This window comes from Manis pentadactyla, chromosome 1 (genome assembly GCF_030020395.1).
Source record: "Manis pentadactyla isolate mManPen7 chromosome 1, mManPen7.hap1, whole genome shotgun sequence".
NCBI lineage: Eukaryota > Metazoa > Chordata > Mammalia > Pholidota > Manidae > Manis > Manis pentadactyla.
Genome location: NC_080019.1, coordinates 234,113,176 through 234,128,340, shown reverse-complemented (window position 1 = coordinate 234,128,340; position 15,165 = coordinate 234,113,176). Strand labels below are relative to the sequence as shown.

The 15,165-nt window shown below is 58.9% G+C and overlaps 1 protein-coding gene across 8 annotated transcripts in view; it reads right to left on the bottom strand.

Annotated features, from left to right (window-relative positions):
• The window catches only part of POC1A (POC1 centriolar protein A), a 72,910-nt gene that overhangs the window by 25,471 nt on the left and 32,274 nt on the right, over window positions 1-15,165 (bottom strand). For all 8 annotated transcript variants that reach the window (XM_057486869.1, XM_057486868.1, XM_057486874.1 and 5 more), the window contains 3 exons: window positions 14,029-14,162; window positions 7,291-7,359; window positions 5,013-5,108 (listed from right to left, as the gene is read on the bottom strand). In XM_057486869.1, the coding sequence (XP_057342852.1) occupies window positions 5,013-5,108; window positions 7,291-7,359; window positions 14,029-14,162 (299 nt within the window). The remainder of the gene's footprint in view (window positions 1-5,012; window positions 5,109-7,290; window positions 7,360-14,028; window positions 14,163-15,165) is intronic.

Genomic DNA, 15,165 nt, shown 5'->3' with positions numbered 1-15,165 from the left:
CCCTCCACTGCCCACACCCCATGCCACCTGCCCCTAGACTAACCAGCTGGCCAGAAAACGGTTCCCTCCAAGTAGCCTGGGACTGTCAGAAATGTCAAAAGGAAGGAGTCAGAGTCTGGCTCTAGCCTCACACACTCAACCCCGCTGCCCAGAGGCAGCCACGTGTCTAGTGAGCTGACTTCCTTAGCGCTCTGTGCTCAGACATGCGCTAGGCACCACGGGGCAGCCCAGGCCCCAGCCTCCCGGGAGACAAGTCTGACTGCAGGAGAGGGGACTGCTGCTAGTGAGAAGCCAGTCCAAAGCCCCCACCCAGGACTCCCTGATTCTTAGCATAGCACAGGATCAGAACCCCAGTCAAGCCCAGCCCTGTGTAGTGCATCCAGACAGAAATGTGGAGCAGGAGGGTGGCTGGAGCCTCACCCTCGGGTCAGACAGGGCTGGCTATCCCGGTCTCCTCCTCCTGGGGACAGTTCTGGCACTGAGGCCCTGGGGGTCTTGGGCGCCCTGCCCTGAGGAATCACAGGGTAGGGAAGGAAGAGAGGCCTGTTTCCAATCACCTCACAGATTTGCTTTTGCATCTGGGAGCACGGAGGACCAGGGTCTCTCATCAGGGAGCACAACCAATACTTGCCAGGGTCTAAGCCCCGCTGGACCTCACAGACACGGCCTGCAGGGAGGAGGCAGCCCTGGAAGTGGTCCCGGTCAGACCCTCCCCACTCCACGCTGCCCCCAGCCCAGCGGGCTCTGTACCCGAGTCACCTTGCCTGGGCAGGGGCTCCTCAAGCTCTCAGAGCAAGGAAGAGGGGCATTTTAGAATAGCTAAAGCTTGGCGAGCACCTGCCATGTGCCAGACACAGTTCCAAGTGCCTGCCTGGCACGAGCCGCCTTGAGAAGTCTCACAAGGGAAGGCCCAGTGTCTCCCTGTTTGACGGGAGTGGAGAGAAGCCCTCGGCCCCAGAGCTCGGGGTCACTGTCTGAACTGGAGGGCAGCCGGCCCCAGGAACACAGGAAGCGGTTTTCCATTTTACTGAGCTATCTACGATTCTGCATTCTTCCCCCCACACCACCACCACCACCACCACCACCGGGCATTGCCTTCCTTCCAACTGCATAATGGGCTCTGAGATGTTTGGAAGCAGGGCAAGAATAAGTCAGAATAAATGCATCTTTGCTAGTAAAAGTGGTTTAAAAATGTTTCTGGGACTGCAGTCAGTCTTGAGGGGCAGGTGCCAGACCCAATGTCAGCCACCACACGGTAGTCCTGCTGCCTCAGGGACAGGCCCCAAAGCAAGGACAGAAGCGGGGAGGGAGCACCTGCCTGGGGCGCGCAGAGGGGCCTGCACCGCGGCACAACCCGAGCTGGGACCAGACCCTTGAAAAAACCATTGCAGGTAACTCGAGGGGCCCCCGCACAAGCCCCCTGGGAGGCACTCGGCTGCCCAGGGAGACCTTCCATTCCGACCTCCCTCCACCCGCAGCGTGTCCCGGGGCAGGACGCACAGCTCCCTGCCCACCCTCAGCCCAGAGGCTGGGCTGCAGTCCTTCCTCTGCAGCCTTCCAGACAGAGAAAGCTCCCAGCCACAGCCCTGAACCTCTCCTTATCACAACTCAGCCAAGAATAGAGGGAAAATGGAACCCATTATTCTCATTTTGAAGGGCTGGGAAATGGTTTGTGCTTTCCAATATGAAATGTGCCTAAAAATAAGCTGTGAATTTCAAGCAGAGGTTGAAAATAGCTCTGGCAGCAAAAGCTCTATTCAGAGTGGGCTCGCGGTGGCCTTCATTTCAGGAGTGGGAGTGGAGCTCCGCAGTCAGGGCGGGGGTCCTGGGCAGGGGCTTTCTGGGGCAGAGGGCCTGTCACAGGCTCACGGGCTGCCCTTGTCACCATCTGCTGATGGGTGAGCAGAGCAGGCCGTGCAGGACCCAACCCTGGCTTTATACTGCCATACTCTAATAAGCTCAGCGTCAGAAGTTCAAGACCCAACACCTGGCCCAATGGCTTCCTAAAATCCCCAAATGCCTAGGTGTGTCTCATGTGGATTTAGGGCCCAAGGCCCAGTGTGTAGACAGAGCTGGAGAGGGAGCTGGAGAGCTGGAGAGCTGGAGAGCTGGTTATTAGATTTAAGAGCCTCTGGGGCACAGGTGCTGCTCATGGGCTCTTTGAGAAGCCAAGCCACCCTGGCCAGCCCCCACCCAGTGACCAGGTACCATCCCAGAGCCAGGGAAGCCCGCAGGTGGGAACGGCAGAGCACTCCAACTCTGAGTGAAAAGACCAAGTTGCTAAAGGTCTTTTTTGTAATTTACCATTACCTCCAGAAGATTCCAAAGTTTGACAGGCCAAGTGACATTCCTATAAAACGGGCTTGTGTTAGAAATGGAGGTGAGAGACCCAGGCCACACCTGGACCAGTGGAGCCAAAAGGAGTTCTGCCCTCAGCTCAGGGTGGGCCACATGCCTGCTCTGCCCGCTGCGCAGACACCCAGGCCCACTCCCCACACTCCTTGCTCCTGGTGGGGAGGGCAATCGTCCCCGGGAGGTATTTGGCAGTGACTGAAGGCATTTTTGGCCACCAAAACCGCTGGTAGTGGAGTGCTCCTGGCATCAAGTCCCCAGAAGCCAGGGATCCTGCCGAGCACAGGACAGCCCCTGCAGGAAGATTCACCTGTCCCAAAGAATCAAGAGGGCCAAGGTTGAGACCCTGGGCCACTGAAAGGGCGGGGTGTCCCCACTCACTGCACCTGGTCATGGCTGCAAGCTCAAGGCTCCCTGGGGAGCTAGGACACCCTGGCCAGCCATGGTCAATCACCAGGCACTACCTCAGCACCAGAGAAGCCCTTGGACAGGAAGGGCGAGACCACACCCAACAGCTTCCCTTCCCGCCCCAGGAAAACCTAGCCACTGAGCAGTGCCACGCCGGCTGGCTTTCCTCAGTTTGGGAAGATGACAAAATCCCGTGGATGATGGCAGAGTGTGAATGCACTTAATGTCACTCAACTGTATACTGAAAAATGGTTAAGACTGTAAATTTTATCTTAAGTAGATAAGGTAGAACACTTAGCTCTCATCTCGGCCTGGGTGCGATGGTGATGGGGGCCCCTATGTCTGTTCAGTCTCCAGGGGCTTGTGACAAATGAGGGAAGCGCCCTCACAGAAAATGACTCTAGGATTAACAAGTCTTCAGTGCATGGGTCAGCAGAGGACACCTACACGGCACACAGGGTCCACAGAGCCTGCCACAGGGTATGCCCGGGCCCAGCATGGAAACAGGCCTGGGAGAAGGGGGTGCTGTGCCCGGACCACATGGCCAGGGTTCACGCCGGCTCTCTGACTCTGGAGCCTATACCGTTCCCGCTACTTGGGCCCCAACAGGCCTACTGTGGGCTCACAGGGCACAAGTGGTTTCCCTGAGCCCTACTGAGCTGTAGCCCCACTGTGCCTGCTCTGCCCTGCTGCCCTCGCCGACCCCACATGCCTTGCCCTAGATTATCAAGGCCCACAGCTCCAGGAAGCAAGGGTGCCCACACCCCGTCCCTGCGTGGGACTCAAGGCACAAGACACAGCTTGTCCAAGGAGCTTTCCTAGCGACCATAAGGGAAGGGGCCTGGCGTTCTCCCCTCGCGGGTGATTCCTAACCGTTCTGAAGAGGCAGGTAGCGGCGCCCACCCCTGCAATGAGAGGAGCTGCCGGGCAGCCTCTGCACCCTGCAGGTTGCAGCTTAGTCAGCCTTGCTCACAGCAGCGGCCCGGTGAGCCCCCAGGCCCAGGAGCCTGGGCAGGTGACTAAGCCCCAGGTGTGTCATCTCAAGTGAGAGCAGCGGCTGCACCCACTCTGCCCGCTGAGGGAAGGAACAGGGCAGTGCATTCAAGGCCTGGCTCAGAGTAAGTGTCCAACCGATGGGGAGCCCCAGGGGCAGGGCCCTCAGAGGACCCCAGCCCTGTAGCTGGGAAGAGGCCTTCCTACTGGAAGTTGAAATGGCAGCAAACAGAACGCCAGGCAACCTGATCATCCCCCAACAAACCCGAAGCTGAGAACAAGCCCCTCACTAGCAAATGCGGAAGGAAGGCATACACATCCCTCGGCCAAGGGAAATCCTTGGAGGAAAAGCCTGAAGTCCCAACCTGGGCCACGCCCAGAATCTGCCCCAACACACAGGACAGGGGCGTGGATGTGGGGGTGTCCCTCTGCTGAAGCCGAAGAAAGCCTGGGATGGACTCAGGCTTCCTGGCTCTATTCCGGGCCAGCCTTGACTCACTGGGGGCCTCGGGTGAGCCGCTTCCTGTTGTTCAGACCAGCTCCCATGGGTGGCAGGGCCACACTGCCTCTAGGGTCCAGGAGGGAGAGATTTGAACAGCCTTTGGCCACTGGAGCTCAAAAGCCTCACACTCCACATCCTTGGCTTCAGTGCTTATTTCAGCCAAAGACCATGCAACCTCAGTCAACGATCCCTTATCAATTACCAATTTCCCTTCAAATATTTATCAAAAAATATTGTTAACCATTTTAATTCAGGAACACTGAATGCCCTTTTACCAACAAAGGTACTAAAAATGGCTTGTGGTTGAGGAACTTCCTTTTTATGGTTAAAAAAAAAAAACACAGGAAGTGAAGCAACAGGGCTGGGCCCTTCCCGTCTGTCCCAGCTTGGCTCAGGCCCTGCACCCTCTAGGAACTCTGCGTCGCAAGCCCTGTGGCCCAGGGCTCAGCACAGACACGTCCTTCCTTTCCTCAGGCCTCAACCAACCAGAGCATGACCCACACAAACACACCCCCGCCAAGTGGCACGGGCCCTGGGCACCCAGCATCTACGCTAGCAGCCGCTTCCCATCACGTTTGTTCATTCTAGATCTGAAAAAAGCACAGTGCCTAAGTATTATTTGGTAAATGCCAAGACAGCACGAGCCCCTTCCCCACGCCTGGCCTAAGGGCCAGGCCCCGCATCCCCAAGCCTGCTGCTGCTCTCCACAGCCCAGCCCACCAGTCAGGGCTCGGGACTCACCTGCTGAGCCACTTACCAGATTCCCAGAGGGGCCGGCCAGCACGGCTGGGGGCCTCTGTGCTCTCCTGACTTCTCCACAGTCAATGTCAAAGTTACTCTTCCAAACCATCACCTGCCAAGACCAAAAAGCACAGAGTCAGGGCAAAGAAACCTCTCCCTGGCCAGTCCTCCTTCACGGCGAAAACGGGCCCAGAGGCCTCCCCCAGAGCTCTGGGCCAGGAGCAGGACTGTGGCCCCACCTGATACCCACCTCCCTGGAGGGCAGGTTGTTTGGGACAGGCCTTGAGAAGATGTGGCCGTGCCACCAGGATGCACCATCCTGTGTGCCATTGCCAGGCCTCTGCACTTGCTGGTCCCCTGCCAGGGTGTCCAGGCTCCAGGGTCCACCTCCCCAGAGGCCTTCCCTCCTTCCAGCTTTGTCACAGAATCAGTCCTTGGCCACACTCACCACCTGTCTTCCCACTAAAATGGGAGCTCCTGAGGGTGGCCTTGGCCTGCCACACCATGAGAAGTGGTTAACGCACACATTCAAGCCCAGACACTGGGGTCGAGATCCTAGCTCCACACAACAGGGTGGCTCCCTGTGCATTAGTTTCTTCATCTGTGCATAGGGACAATCCCAGTGCCCACCTCACCAGGCTCAGCACCCACACCGCGCCTAGGAGTGTCGGTGAACACACCCATCATCCCCATCCACACAGGACCTCACGCTGAGGCTCCTCCACAAAGCGGCGAACTGCCTGCTGGGAGCAAGAGCGACCCCTGCTGGAGAGTGCCAGCCATGCGCTTGCTCTTCCAGGGTCACTTCCAGGATGACAGCACTTGTGGAACAGGGCCAGCCGTCAACTGAGGCCACAGAAAAGCCACTGTACCCATACAAACAGAAGCCCCAACATGGCCTGGATGCCTTCCCCACTGGACGCAGCCAACAGCCCAGTTCTCTGGGAGGGCTCCTCACCACCCCGGAGCAGCAGACAGCTCTCCACCCCCCAGTGATGGGCACTAGGATATCTCCTTGGTCCCCTTGCAGAGCACCACATACGCGCTGCTCCCGGCATCCTTGTGGAACTGTGCGGTCTAGCTGCGGACCACATGCCTGGAGCAGAAGGGCTATCAGGAAACAAGAGGAGCCAACTTCTCTCCAAGAAAGGTCTCGGAGCAGGAGTAAAGGCCGTCAGGGAGCTGAGGGCCCGGAGGACAGAATCCCTGCTTCCTGCCAGGCTGTGTCTTGTGCCACATGAGTTTCCCTTCCTGTGACTCTGTGCGGCATGACACCGCCATCCAGTTTCCCTTCTATCATCTCACTTCTAAGCAGCCAGCCAGGCTTCCACACCAAGGCCCAGCCCAGGGCCTCCCCTTCTTCCGGGGAGTGCAAGACTGCTGCCGGTGTGGGAAAACACCTCCTGTCTCCCATCTAGGCTGTACTGCTCGCCTAACAGAGATGCAGCCACAATTGGTCCGTGGGGCTGGGGCGGGGGCTCACTGGAGGCTGGTGGGACTTCCCCGGGCTGGGCAGAGCTGTGAGGTCCAGCATCAGTGGGGTGAACATTGCAGACAGCCCACCAGGTCAACAGCGGCTCCAGCAGCCACCCCATCACTGCCTCAGGGAGATGCAGTTCACGTGGGAAAGTGGAGAAAGGTTTCTGCCAGGTGGGATCTTCAATGCCCCAAAGCCTCCCAGGTGCCTGGCAGGGAGCCCACTTGGGGACAAGCACTAGCAGTCTAGGTGGGAGGCGCCTGGACTGACAGGCAGAAAGCCTCAGTGCAAGGGCTAACAAAGCAGGAGGGGACCTTCTCACGTCACCTCCCTGCAGCCACGGAGTCGGAACAGGCTGGCCCCACAAAGAGAGCAAGAGCAGGCCGGGGAGCCCAGGGCAGCAGGGATGGAGCGCAGGCCTCATGGCGGGCTCCAGGCTGAGACCTGTGTGGCCAGGGCCTGTCCACAGGGCGGGCATGAGGCTACGTGGGGTGTGCACGTGTTGCCCACATTACCGGGCCGCAGTGGGTATCCAACAGTTACCTAATTACTCAGTTATAGTCAGGAAAAAGAAATTACTGGGAAGCTTTGTCTTAACTTCTTCATGGCAATGATAGCTCAGACTCCTTACAACCCAGGCTGGCTTAGCCAGGGGTCAGCCCTGCAGGAGAACTGCCTGGGAGGCAGGGGCCTGGGGTCTGAGCGCTCCACCCCATCCTCAGCCTCAATGGGGGAAGCTGGTGACACCCGGCAGCCCAGACGTGTGCACCACCTGCCCTGCTCAGCCCAGCATCAGTGGGGACCACTCCTTACTTACCTGCTCATCAGAGCCTCCAGAAGCAAAATACTCCCCTGTTCTTGAAAAGGCAACAGTGGTGGCTGGACCCTATAGGAGAACACACCAGAAGAGCACCAAAGGTCACTGCAAAAGGAATCAGAAGCTCCTGGCTTAGCAGCGGCAGGGAAGGGCTGAAGGCCTCATTTGGCCCACGGCCACCCCCAGCCTTTGGCCAAGGGACCTGTGGTGGCCAGACCTGAGCGCCACCGCTTCCGGGCAGAGGGGGATGTGCAGGACAGTCCATGCTGGCAGCCTGCTGAGCTGGCATCACCACCCCCACTTCCCAAGAAGCTGGAGGTTGGAGGGGTACACTGACTTGCTCCAGGCCCAGCACTGGGACCAGAAGTCGGTCCCCTGACCCAGGCCCTGCTTCTCCCACACACCCAGCAGCTGACCAAAGAAGTGTAGAGCCCCAGGGGGGGCCACTGGGCAGAGAAGCACCATGACACATCCCGCTAACGTGCATGTCATTATCCTTATGCTCAGGCTTTGGGAGGAGATGTGCCCACTCTGGCATCCCAGCTGCTGAACAGCCACATGACTATTCAAAGGTTGATGCCAGGCCACGCTCTGAGGGATTAGAGGAGGGCAGCATGTTCTCCCAGTAAAGAGGGGGCTCTTCCCCACAAGCATGAGCTCCATCCCAGAAAGGTGCACACAGAAGGATCTGCGCAGCACACCGCCACCGACCAGCCATCTCTTCCTCTTTGCCGGCTTTTAGTACAGCGGCCCTGGCGTTCCCCAGGCAGAACCAGATAAAAGATCAAAGACATTCTCTCCCAGATGAGGACAGCATGGACATGTCACAAAGGCCACCACAGTTCCTCCAGACCAGCACAGGGAACAGCAAGAGAGCCCCAATATGAGGAGCCTCGGGTAGTGGGGCTGATAGGAGCAGCAGCACACAGACAAGAGGGGTGCTGGGCAGCACCTTCCAGTCAGTGCTAGCGATGACCGACAAGCTGTGGGCAGGAAAGGGGTCCTGAGGCCACGGAGCATGGTCCCAAAGAGGCAGGCGGAGCTGCCCCGGGGCCTGGGCCCACCCACATGTCCCTAATCTATCATGCTCCTCCCCCGCCAGGGGCCCGTGATGGCAGGGACAGGAAGCGCCAGGCCAGCCAACGCAGGGCACTCCGGCTGGCTCAGTCACTCCCCTGGACTAACCCACCGACTCTTCAGCATGCTGTCTGCATGTCTACCCTGCCTGAGGGCGATGAGCCCAAGAGGGCAGAGCAGTGCCTGAGAGGCCTAACCAGTGCCTCGTGCGGCACCTCTAGCAGCTGGGCCCCAGGGGCTGGGAACCACAGCAGCCGGAGTCCTGTGCAGCCACCCAACAGGACGAAGGAGACTCGTTCTTGCTGGCGGGAGCAATATGCATTACATCAGTGCGTGTGAGATGCAGCTGCGAGGCATCGGGGCTGCCTGTGCAGGGCCTGAGTGCAGGGTGGGGGCAGAGCGTGCGTCACTCCAATTCCCTTTCAGGGGGACGGCAACCAAGGCTTAACGGACCTGGGGGCTGCAATCTCAGGTGACCTTTCCTTCGTTCTTGGAAGTCTTTGTAATTTCCCAGCCTTTTGAGTTTTTTTAACAAGTATATGGCACTGCTGCCCTAACAGGAAAATAAAACAACAAGCTAGCTTCATTCTGAGGAAAAGCAAATCAGGCAAGAGAGAGAAGAGGAGAGCGTATGTGGCGTGTCAAGGCAGCTGGGCCCTCTGCCCGTCCAGAGGCCAGCAAGGGAGCTGCCCCCCAGGAAGGCACAGCAGCTACGGGATGAAATACTCGTGGATCGGCCTCCTTCCCTACTGTCACTCAACCACCAGATGCCCAGGTGGGAGCAAGATGTTGGAGGCCAAGTGGCAGCACACTTAGAGAATGTGACTCAGCAGGGCGGCCAGGACCAGAGGGCGGTGCGGGGGGGCCCCCCAGGTCAGAAGTGCTACAGCCTCCCCAGAAAGCTCCAAGTGCCAGGCAATTCTGGGGAAGGCGCCCGCAGTCCTCCCCGACAGACCCTGCTTCCAGAGGCCCGCTCGGCTCCCGTGCCAGGCACCTCGGTGCTCCTGGGAAGAGCGGCCTTCCACAAAGACTCCTGCCCACCTACCCAGGGCCCAGGAAGGCAGCCCAGGGCACCCAAAGAATGGTGGGCCCTGGGCGCTGTGAGCTTGCCGAGCTCTTCTCTTTGTCCACGTTCTTTCCTCAGGCTCCTGCATTGGGCTCTTCAGTGATTTCCAACCTCTCTTGGCTTTAAGTCGCATCACTGGGGGCTCCAAACTGGCCTCTGATTACCACCTTAGACAGATCCCTGAAGTGCCCCACAGGCTGTATCTTCACTGTCACTCACCACCAAGTGCTGAGTTCCACTGCAGTTTTCCCTTCAACCCTGCAATCTTTAGGAATGCCTTCTAGTTTCCAAATCTCAGGGCCTGGGCGCGCTGGTGTCTCTGAGGCCACCCTGGCTGCACGGTAGCTTCCTCCTGTTAGTTAACTAGTCACTCTTGATGCCTAGCTCACCAGCTTAGGGCAGGGGTGCTGCCGAGTCATTTCTTCCCACAGACAAGCCCGGGGACCTCTGCAGCAACTCCTGGTATGACTCTGGGCATTACCTCTTGGCAGGGCCTCCCTCAATGTGAAGCCCACCTGCCCCGATCTCCAGAGGTGCCCACCTGCCTGAGGTCCTGACCCTCATCGGGCTCCAGGCCTGGCCCACTGGCAGGGACACCTCACAGGCTCAATCAGGCCCTTCCTCCCTCCCTCTCTGCTTCTGGCCTGTCAGTCTTTCATGAGATGACCCTGCTTGACCATCACGAGTGCCGGACGCAGCCTGGCTTCCTGCTCCACTCTCCCTCCAGACCTAGCTGCACTTGGCCCTTGAGCTTGGCTGGACCCACACTCAGTCACTTCACCACACCCACCTCTGCCTTGCCAACCTCCAGTCCCAAGGGACCTGCACAGTCTGGTTTCATCACTCTTAAACGGCAAGTGTCAATGGAGAGAATTTAAAAAACAAAGGAGTGTTCAGTGCTTAGACCCCGTAGCCCCTGCAGCTTGGCCAGACCTCTCCACTGTCTTCACCCCTCACCTGACTCCCTGAGGCCCCTGCATGCCTGAACTTTGACCGCTGTGTCCACATAGCTGTGCTAGCAAAGGCCCAGGTGGGTACTCCCACCCATCAACCCCTTGCAAGGGTTTTGAAATGCTTTTCACTGGCTGCCAGCAAATAAATAGGAATGTTACACGACATGCCCAAGTCAGAGGTAAAAGAAGAGTGGCCATCAAACAGACACGGACACCAAGGCCTGAGAGGCCTCGGGTGTGGGTGCTGTGGCCTCTGACCCCTGTGCTCAGGCAGAAAACAGCAATCCAGCCCAGAAGACCGCTTCTTCCGCAGCCCCCACCACCACCCAGGGGGGCCTCCCACACCCGCTTACCAGAGGCTGCCGGGGGCTGCCTATTGTGTCCTAGGGGTGGCCCCGTGCACAAGGAGTGGCCTCTGGGAGGAGCTGCTGCCCAAGAATGCCGATGCTCTTTCCCAACCACGGCCGAGGACACCTACTCCCAGCCCCAACCCTGGGTTGCTGGCCGGGGACAGAGGGCCAAGCTGGCCTCCTGGTTACCTGGGTCAGAGCCAATGAGCTCCTTTCCCTCTTGATATCCCTTCACCTCTCCCAGGAGGTACCCAACCATCCAAGCCAGGTCTGAGCCTCCCAAGCATCGAAGGAATTCCCCAGGATGAAAGGGCCCCCCAACAGCTGCAGAACACTCCAAGGAACGAGGGATGAGGCTCACGTGCCCCCAAGCCCCTCTGCCACACTGCCGCCCCTCCTCCTCGCGGGCTGGCCCCCGCCTACACTGGCATGGCCGCTCCCAGGACCATCGGTGGACCCCATGCTCTGAGCCTGTGATGTCAGGACAACCAAGCCTCCAGCACAGGCCTGGGCGCAGACAGCAGCCCTAGTCTGGGTTTCTGGGACCTCAGCAATGGCTGCTCACTGCACTGGGGGTCAGCTGGGGCCACGTGGAACCATGTGCCATGGGTTCCTGTGCAGTTCAGTCGCTCCGCAGTGACACGAACACTAACTGCACAGCCACAAACACCAGATTTAACTCCCACCCACAACCCGCCCACCATCCTCTCCCAAATAGCTCTGGGGACTTAAACCAAATGAGCATGGCTCGAGATTATGTTTCAAAAAATACAGAAAAATAAATCTGGATTTCTAGCACACTGCCCCCTCACTTGCTACACAGAGCCATGGGGGCCTCGCTCAGGGCACGAGGCTTGAATGGCAGCTATAGCTGGTAAGAAAGCCCTTCCCTGGCATCCCCTGCAGCCAGACACCCCAAAGCCTGTCCCGGATCCAGCAAGCTGTCCTGCTCAAATCCCCACAGCAAGACATTCAGAGCCTTGTGGAGGGCACTGGCACCTTGTGAAGCCAAGTGCCACCCTCCAGGAGTCAGGCCCTGGAGAAGATGACCCAATGGGCAGAACCAATAAGGGGCAGCAGGCCAAACCTGCTCAGGGCAGCCGGTGGGGCACACACATGTGGGTCGAGGGAGTCACAGCAGCCACCCACCAGGGCACAAGTTTCAGGTGCTGTGTGACAACAGAAGCCAAAGCAAGAGGATGTTCTGGGAGAGATGACAGAACCACAAACAAAGTAAAAACCCAGATCAGCCCTTGAAAGACCCCACCCATGGGTGAGTGGGAGCTGGGGAAATGGGGATCCCCATCCTGGAGAAGGAGAAGCCAATGGTGATGGTGCCGTGCCCATCAACTAGGGTCAAGTCATCAGAGCCCCCTACCATGGCTTCATTTTCCCAGCACACACTGCCTGCCCACGCATGGTGCCAGCACCAAGCCCGTAACAGAAACAAAAACAGCCTTTCACCCACAGTATGGGATCATTTTCCAGGGGATGAAGGGGTCCTAATCTGTGAGGACCTACTGTGTGGGGAGCTGGGTGACACAGACACATCCTTGCCCATTAGGAGGCAGATACAGGAGTGTTCTTACGGGTGAGAAAGGCTCAGCAAGGTCAACATCGTGCCCAGTATCACAGGGTAGTAGGCACAGCTGGACTCTGACCCCAACGCCTATGCCCTCTCCTCCCACTATAGTCTCTTAGAGCTCAGAACACATCACCCGTGGTTTTCCCAAACTAGGACCAGGAGGGTGAGAGCTGGTCATTCCTGCAAACACTGGGGTGTTTCCTCAGGAGGCTGGGCACCGGCACCCACCAGACAGGCTGTGTGAGCCCTCCCACCAGCCGCCCCTCAGCCTAGTCCCCACGTTTCCATGTGCAACAGCAGCCATGCAGCATGTGGTTTAACTCCTGCAGGACTATGGAAACAGGTCCCCTCTGTGCGTGCTGCTGCCCAGCCAGGAATGGCGAGGGCTCTCAGGCTGAGGAGGCAGCCATTCCAGAGCCCTCCCAAAGGAGAACAAGCCCTCGGCGACTGCTGGGGTGCACCTGTCTGCATGACGTTTCTGGGTATAGCTGCTGCTTCCTGGTTTCCAAATGCCCCCAGTTATAAAACCCAAACTGGTTTCGGGGTTGTCTAAATAGCTGGCTTGCCAAAGAGCTAACAAAGGGGGCTCCCCAGCAGCTCACATCAAGGGCAGCAGTCCCCCCACCCCAGCGGCCATGTGTTACACTTAAGTGTATCGGTCCCTGGGGGGACAGGCCGCTGGTCCTGTACATCAAACGTGGTTCTAACGGGGAGGACGAGAGTCACCATGGGCTGAGGGCAGCAAGCAGCCACTAGGTCCTAAGGAAGCAGGAAAGGCCTATGACCCTACACCAAGCCATGGCCAACGCCCCCATGTGCCCCACCTCAGTGGGCAGTGGGATCCGGAGAGCCTTGGGCTAGACACCTCACATCTGGCTGCCAGCCCAAGACACACATGCACCCAGGGCCTCCCCCAGCCTCGAGAGCCCATCCCCACTCTCCACCCTGCCTGCCCCCTGGTCACAGGTGGAGGGGGGACAAACTGAAACGCACTGGTCCCAGCCTCCTGGCCCACTTGGGTGTGGAGGTGGCATCCCAACAGGAGACACTCTGATGCCTACTCGCAGCAAGAGACAGCTCACACCTCCTGGGGGTGAGGCCCGCATCCAGGCCAGCTGCCAGGAAGCCGCAGGCAGCCCACCTCACCACAGCCTGCCCGCCCAGGGAGCCCAGGCCCCCAGATGCCCTGGCAAGGCCACTGAGAGAGGAGCTCCCTTGATTCAATCCCAGGCATTCTCCAACTAATGTGCAGGGAGACCTCCTTCCTTCATGCCTGCCTCTGTGAGACACCTGCTGTTTCTGTCTCTAGAGGCGTCAGTCTCTGCAGAACCCCAGGAGGCCCCGATGGCATTTCAGGGCATGGCTTCCAGGTTCTGCCCAACCGCCGGATCAAGGGACACCTGAGGTCACAAGGGGACAGATTCCACTTGGCCCCCGGGGGAGGTCTGCCAATGATGTCCAGACCGCCTCCAACTTAACTCCTGTCCTCCCTCCTCAGCTACAGCACCAGGCCTGGCACCTCTGCTGGAGGCCACAGGCCTTGTGGGCAGCAAACCTGCTTCTGCATCTCACCCCACTGCTCAGGATATGAGGGGATGCAGGAACCACCCCCAGTGGGCTCCAAGGGCAGGGCCACCTCAGGTGAACCCAGCCCTGAACGGGTCTCTGGCCACTGCATGCCGCTCAACACCAGGCTGGCGTCCTCACCTGATGCCCGTGGAGCGTGTAGAGCAGCCGGCCCTCCATGAGGTCCAGGATCTTCAAGGTGGAGTCACTGGAGGCCGTGATGAGGTAGTTTCCAGACGGGTGGAACGAGAGGGCATTCACCGCTGCACTGTGCACTAGGGAGAGGACTTCGATCAGGCACTGGCTGGAGGCCCAAGAGCCCAGCTGCAGCCTCAAGGCAGGTGACTGAGGCCAGTGGAGGCTCAGCACAGGGTGGCTGCGGCTCAGAGGAGCCCTGGGGACCCCCAAGGATTTCCTAGGAGAGCAGCCTAGGATTCTGTCCTGATCGAAGGACAGAGGGAGACTCAGCCCGAGCCAAAGGCAGACAGAGGAGAAGGCAGTGCAGGTGGGAGCACATGTGGCAGGCCAGACGCATCCAGCGATCCCTCCACCTGTCACCACGCTGAGCAGCTGAGCAGCTGAGCAGAGCAAACCAGAGTGCTCAGCCTTGGGCTCAATCTGTCTTCCTCATTGCTACTTAGGGAAACCAAATAGAAAACAAGACCCTTGAAATGTCAAGACGATGCCCCTGCATGTGGGGGCAGGCGAGCAACGGCTGGCACCCTCAGGAGCCACGCAGGCCTGGTTCCAATCCCAGTCTCCCCAAGTCCTCCCTGTGACCCTGAGTAAGTACCTTGCCACACTGAGCCTGTCTCTCCTTCCCTATTATACGTGGCACCCAAGTGCTGGGGGTTCAGAGGCTGCTGCCAGGCTAAGCCTGTGAGGCCTCTGCACAGAGGGAGCCCTCGGGCACCCTCTGCTGCCCCCAGCATCCCGTGCAGGCCAGTCCTGTGATTTTACCCATGCAGTGGCTCAACCCCACCCATGACACTTTCCCCACTGCCTCAACCCAAGCCCCACTGTCCATCCTGGTGTCTCTTACTCTCCAAGATCTGGCCCTTCCACCCCTTGCTCCCCATGGGCCTGGGAGACTTGTCCATGTCTTCCCCTGACCTTGAAGCTCCCTGCTCAGGGTCACTTGCCCACTGGGGCCCCCTGATTGTCCTGAAACACCATGAGTTGCTGGGCAGCATGCTCTTCACAGCAGGCTTGCGTGTATGTACAGCTGGATTCGGGGCTGGGTCTCTCCCAAGACCACATGCTGTGTCAGGCAGGGGC